The following is a 6,785-nucleotide window of genomic DNA, read 5'->3' as shown; positions in this document are numbered from 1 at the left end:
TTATCGTTAACTCATATTTTTGCATCTTATTTTCCTTATTATAGGATTGGTGATTTTTTAACCTAATTTCAGTAACTTCTATTTTAGAAAAAAATAAAATGCACTTTACAGATCCGAAATCGGACCATCCGTTCAAGAGTAAATAGAAAAGTAAATTCTGGTGCGTCCCAGGAAGGGTACATTTAGCCTTAAGGTTTTATTTTTGTTTTATCACTACTCATTAATGTATGTTTATTGTATCACATCACCATTTTCATGATATCTTATTCTACATTATGTATCTATTTACTCTGTAATTTCTATTTACTTGTTACTTTTACTATTTATCGCCTATCATCTTGAAGAGCAATTTATTTCACAACAGGATATTTTGATGTGTTAATTTCTTTGTTTACACTTTTATTACTTATCATATATTGAACAAATTAATACTGCATCATTAATTTTTCAGTTCTTTTTTAATACTATATCATTTAACATATTTTATTTTATTTATATAACTCTTTTTTTTTTTTTAACTGAAGTGGATACCCTTAGTTGGGGAAAAATCTGGTGGTCGAGCATTATTCTGACCAAATCACATCCTTGCACAAGCGTTGATCTAGTAACAGTACTTCCTTACAAAGTACTAAACCCCTGATCCTTCATGGATTATAGTGGTATTTAGTAGTTGACTTTATTATTATTTTTTTTTAGCTTTTACCTACTATGTATCTCATTATTTTAGCCCTAATAAAGACTTACAGTATGGATCGAAACCTTGGTCAAAAAATAAAAATAAAGCATAATTTAAACTATCATTATAGTTGAAACTATTTTTTGTTTTTGTTGAGTGCAGCCCGGACTATCTCCTAATTCATATGTGGCCCATCATCTATACACAATACAATACATTCCTTTATTTACTATAGTAGTAAAGAGATTCGGTTGTCAGTATTATTGAATAACATCCGTACAAGTTCTAAATTTGAACAAGTAAGCTTTAGCTTGTTATTTTTTTTTACCATTATATGTATATGTATATTTAATTCAAAAATGATTGAAAATTAAGTTAACCTAACGGTTCTATATTACCTCTCAGACCATCCGTGTATTGACGAAATTTGACATTGATTCAATAATATTGACCATGTAAGGAAGGAGGGGGGACTGCTTTACTCATGATCCTTTTGGGCGTGGCCTGATAACCTAAGGCTAGTAACCTGCGATTTCCTCCACTTCTCTGTTCCATTTTATAATGGACAATACATTTGGACGCTCTAAAGTTTATTTACACTTAAATTATTTATTTATTCACGCTCGCATTATTAGCCTGTGTAGTTTTTAGATAGTATAGGTTTATAATGTTTAGTTGAGTTTTTAAGTAGTATAGTTTAGCATTATGGATAAAATAAATTGCGAAACTGAAGAATGTTCCACACCCTCTTTGTTTCGAAAACCTGTTCACAGTCAAGGTCGAGAAATCATTTTTAATGTGTATAACTTTTTTTCCGCAAATAAGCTCCGATACAAATTTGAAAACCTCGTGAATCTAACATCGCAGGCAACTGGAGTTTCTTCTACGACGGTCAAACGGATTGTTGGTCAAGGAAAGGCCTCCGTACAGGAAACTGGAGTCGCAACGTTTCACTGTCCGAATGGGAAAAGAAAACTTCCTAGAAAGAAAAGAAAAATTGATCTTAAAGTAAGTGTTATTTTAATGTAATTTAAAAAAAAAGTCACATAATGTTTTAATAATTAAATCCGGAATTTTTAGTTTTATTTAGACAGTTATTAATACTGCTCCACTCCCATCCAGGTCTCCCTGAAAAGAATCCATCACCAATAGAAACTATAATAATTTAAATGTTTAGTGATTCTGTTATACAAAGTATTTTTTAAATTTTTTTTATTAATATTTAAGTAATATTTGTACAATTGGTTTTTATTATAATTTTTATCATTGCATTGTTTCAAATTGGTTGAGAACCCTGAAGACAGAAATACAGGTCTTGTTCAGGAAAAACAATTAATAAATAGTTGACTGCAATCTAGACCATCTCCTAATTAAGTCTGAAGTTTAAGCATTCTACCTTTCCTTTTCTCTCTGATTATATGCTTGTATTTATTGTTTTAATCGGTTTCATCTGTAAGTTATTTATTCATGTTTTATTATTATTTTTAGCCACCAAACTAAAATGATAATTTGTATAGTGCTTAGAAATAGTAGTGTGGTAGGTACATGTCAGTAAAAAATGAGTAAGCTCATTTATTTACCCCGATTTGTTCAATAAATTTGTGCCAAAAAGTAATTTTTTTTTCCAGTTCAAAATATCAATGTTTGGAAAATTTAATTTTAAAATGTGATGAACGTATTGTTGATAAGAAGAAATCCAAGAGGTCAGTAAAAACTTATTGAAAATGCAATGTCTTAAATTTCCTCTAATTAAAAAAAAAATCAAATGAACAAAAAGCTCTATTTCAATGGATTTCAAAATTAAATGTATTCCTGAAAGTAATAAGAGTCTTGGGTCAATAAAGTATTGAATTTTATTTATTTATTTTTTTTACAGAATGTATTGCAAGATTTAAATCTAGAAAATGATCCTGATAGTGAAACTTACTGTGATGAAGAATTGAATTATGAAACTTCTAAAAGTACAGGCATCACAATTAAGGTCCACATTTTTCATTTATTTATCATTTGAAATAACCTAGTAACTAATTCATACCGTTCCTATTATGTGTTTCATGATGATCCAATAATTTTTATTTTTATCTTATATAATTCATATGTGAGACATGTATACTGGTACTGGTAATATTTGGGGGAGACGCATCCAGCAAGTGGGCCTATTGGTTTTTTTTTGCCAACCCCAAGAAAGACCAATGGAATAATTGTTATATTGAATATTATTCCTCTATATTGAACCTTCTTCATTTGATCACCTTATTCATCTTTCTAATGAAATTTAAAAGGGGCAACCTATCCGTGGAGGAAGCCTCATATTCTAGGATTCTCTCAGAGACTAGCACACTATACCTTAGTGACACGTACCAGGTACAGTCGCTGTGTAATGTAGAGCATTTTCCGGGGCATGTCCACACCAATGACAATTTTCATCACGAACTACTCCACAAATCTTAGGATGTCTTTTAAATCTACAATGACCTGTATGAACTTCTAGTAGCAATCAGAGTTCATTTCTATTGAAGCCTAGCAGCTACTTTGTTTTAGAAGTTGAGGACCTAGTTATTAGTATCTTGGCCTGTCTCAGCTCTATACATTCCCTTTGCTACAATATTTTAGTTTTTTATATCCTTTGTAGCTCTGATGAAGCCCTGCAAAGTGGAGTGAAACGGTGGCACACAATAAATAGTTTTTTTTTTTTTTGCTTTCTGGATTATTTTGACTGCAACTTCCTTTTACATATTACTAACGGTCAATCAAAGATCCTCAAATAAATATTTCTTTGTATTAAAATTATTTCTATGTAATATTACGAAAATAATAAAAAAAACGTATAGGTTGTTTTCTTATATTTTCATAAAGCAACTGTGGTAAATGTGTAAACAGTAAGGTCATGTTTTTTAATAGCATGCTTGTCAAATAAGAGGACAAGTTTTTCATGAGGACTATTCAACAGTATGATTTTGGAATTATACAATTCAATGTTTCTGTTTCAATAATATATAGCAGGTCCATATAATTTCTTGTAAGTTGTCATATTACAGGTTGAACCAGGTTTAACTGATGATTTGAATCAAGATGATCCATTAAAATACGATACTAATGGTTCCTTGGCAGGATGCAGTCGGTTAAAAAAGGTTTAAAATTACTTTTATGAATCTTAAAAATATATTTTCATTCATTAAAAATAAATATTACTTTCTGTTTTTAATTCCAGGAACCAAACACAGATTCTGTAAGTGATGTTACAGAACTTACAGATTCTATGATAGATATTGGTAACACAACTTACATTAAGCAAGAAGATGAGAGTTATTTGAATTCTCCACATACAGACGTTAAAATTAAGGTGCTGATTATTTATTTTTTTAACTTTGATCTAATGCTTAGTAGAGTAAAATTTAAAGTACAGTTCACTTGAACCATGAGTTTCTTTTATAGTGATGTTTTTATTATTTGATTATTTCAATTTTTAATTGCTTGTAACTATTAGAAGGACAGTTGATAATAATATAAAAAAGTTATTCAGCTTTTGCTGATTCAGAAGTGAATTCTGAACATAAGATATCCCTTAAACTGTCTGTCCAGCTTCTTAATGAGAAAAAAGAACCCAGCTTGGTATCAAGTGGTTATTACTTAACAAAGATTATTTAAAATTTTACAAAAATAAAAAGGAATTTTCAAGACATTTTAAATGGACTAAAACTTAAGCAAAAATAATTTAATAATTTTTCTCATTTATTTATTTTTTTTATAAACAAAGCCAGAGTTTTTGAAATTCATTGTAAACATTTCTACATTATCAGTTAATCATTTTTCTACTTTTTAGTAATAAATAATGATAAATGTTAAAATCTTTTAATTACAATTCTAGATAAAAACATTCAAAATAAGTTTTAAATAAAGAATAAACAGGTTGGATTAATGGTTTTTGAGAAACAAGTGCCGAGAGACAAAAACACTTGCTCTTGCTTTTCATTAGAGAAAGATGCAGGCCTTAGTTTTATAGATGGTTCTTTTTTAAAGTCTTGAATGAATAGAATTTGTTTACATACAATTTTTTTCTAATAAATTATTATCCAAACACTCTTTCTTATGTGTAATAACATATAATAATAATGAAATGATTAGCAAACCCCAAAGGTTCAATGCCAATACCACCAATCACTGTCAAGACACATCTGTCATATGGCACCTTGCCAAAATTCTCCCAGCTATGTTTTGGTCTACTTCTCAGATATTTCCCTATCGGATCAGTCTTTGTTATTTTTTTAGGGATACTCATGTTACTAAACCCTAGAACCTTTCAAGGCCATCTTCTTTACTAAATGCTGCCAGTTTATACTAACTAGATGTAGTTCTTGTAATTTGGCCTTGCTTAGCATTCTAAATTCTCTGGATAATTAATCCTGCTTTGGTCTGAATATTGTATACGATACTTTATTTTCAGAAACTTGAAGGCACTGTTCCTTCCTTAATGTAAGAGGCAGTAGGAAGGATAATAGTTTTGTAAATTCTTACTTTTTAGTTTCTAGACAAAAGCCACAAGCTGAGCAATATCAAAATTGAAAACTAAGTATTTCCCACCTTTGAACTTGCTTTCATTTCCTCAATGTCATTTTACTGGTTACTGTAGTTCATTGAAACAATTTGAAGTGAAATAAGTTAATTGAAACAATGAATAACAATAACATAATCACAGGAATTTACAAATCCTAATATTAATAAAATGTTTTGAGTCCTATTCAGTGGTCACAATGAAGGGACTGGTTTTAATATTTTCAGAAAATACTTCAGTTTCAGAATTTTTTTCTTTTTATCACGCTTCTTGACTCAAAAGCTGTCCCACTAAATTGTTCTTGGAAGTTTTTCTGTCCAGACGAGTTTCACTAAGAGAAAGAATATAAGATCACAGATGTTGCTGCCTTTGTGTAGATCAGTTGGAAAACATGGATACATCCTAGTAGGAATTTAGATTTCCCATTTATTAGATATCCATGAGATGTGTGTCTCCATCATGGTTCTTGATTACTCGTTACAATCGTGATCTACAATACAAACACAAGTCTATGAGGTTTTATAAATATTATCACTCAGGTTCTCCTTTTCTTTCCTTTACCTCATAAATCGACTATTCTAAAAGCATCATTCATTTATCTATAAGGAGATATAGCTATAGGAATATAGGAATGTCTATCATGGCCTGAAATATTAATTGTTCTAATTTTCATTCATAGTCACACTCACAAATACTTATTTCATTTCTGCCACTTTGTAATATATATACTTATATATACTTTAGTGGTAATGATAACTACAGTGTATGTAATAACTTCTGGAGTGTTGCTTATTTGAATTTCTTATGAAGTGTATAGTTTTATATTATATTTTTACTTGAGTGATTCTGGAGAATAGGGTCTCTATAATTTTTACTGACTCCAAATCAAATATAGTGACATTACAACAAAATACTATCATTAAAATTCATTCACTGGTTTACAATATCTCAAAAATGACAATTCCTATAAAGTTGTAGTGCTACACTATGATTTAAAAAGCATCAGAGAGCTTGATAAGAGTTGACAACAAAATTTAAAATGGTGAAAAGCTCCAGAGGAAGTATTTATTTTCTTCTTTATGCGTTGTTGTATTGATTGCTAATTATTTTATATTTTTCCCTTAACTTAATGGCTGCAATAAAGGTAAATGAAATCTGGAATCAGTGCCATTTTACATTAACCTCAAAATTGGTAATTGTGTTTATTTTTTGTGATTTTAAGGTAATCTGTACAATGATAGTTTAATCGTAAGTTTTGATAAAATATTAAGATTTATTAAATATTATATTTAAATTAAAATATTAAGAGTTAAATTAAAACATTAAATATTGGTCAAAAACGATCTTTTTGAAATAATATATGATCATTCTATATAATAAAATGCATAATCCATTTTGTCCAGTTCTGAATTGTATGATAATATATTTATATCTTTATCTTTCATCTTAGATTTGTTCTTAATTAATATTATTTTGTTTTACAGATAGAACCAGGCCTTAATGAGGATGATGCATCACATGACTATACAATGTAATAATAATATGGAGAAAATAAAA

The 6,785-nt window shown here is 29.1% G+C and overlaps 1 protein-coding gene across 3 annotated transcripts in view; it reads left to right on the top strand.

The window, feature by feature from the left end:
- The window catches only part of LOC106689549 (uncharacterized), an 11,521-nt gene that overhangs the window by 3,156 nt on the left and 1,580 nt on the right, over positions 1-6,785 (top strand). Inside the window, exons 6-10 of one of the 3 annotated variants that reach the window (XM_014434566.2) lie at positions 1,502-1,684; positions 2,553-2,657; positions 3,715-3,807; positions 3,888-4,019; positions 6,713-6,759. In XM_014434566.2, the coding sequence (XP_014290052.1) occupies positions 1,502-1,684; positions 2,553-2,657; positions 3,715-3,807; positions 3,888-4,019; positions 6,713-6,759 (560 nt within the window). The remainder of the gene's footprint in view (positions 1-1,501; positions 1,685-2,552; positions 2,658-3,714; positions 3,808-3,887; positions 4,020-6,712; positions 6,760-6,785) is intronic. The other 2 variants (XM_014434567.2, XM_067052098.1) reach the window with 2 other exon arrangements.

The sequence above is a fragment of the Halyomorpha halys genome, unplaced genomic scaffold (genome assembly GCF_000696795.3).
Source record: "Halyomorpha halys isolate HHAL.00 unplaced genomic scaffold, Hhal_1.1 Scaffold1391.1, whole genome shotgun sequence".
Lineage (NCBI taxonomy): Eukaryota > Metazoa > Arthropoda > Insecta > Hemiptera > Pentatomidae > Halyomorpha > Halyomorpha halys.
The sequence above is the reverse complement of the archived record's forward strand: the minus strand, read 5'-3'. Positions and strand labels throughout refer to the sequence as shown.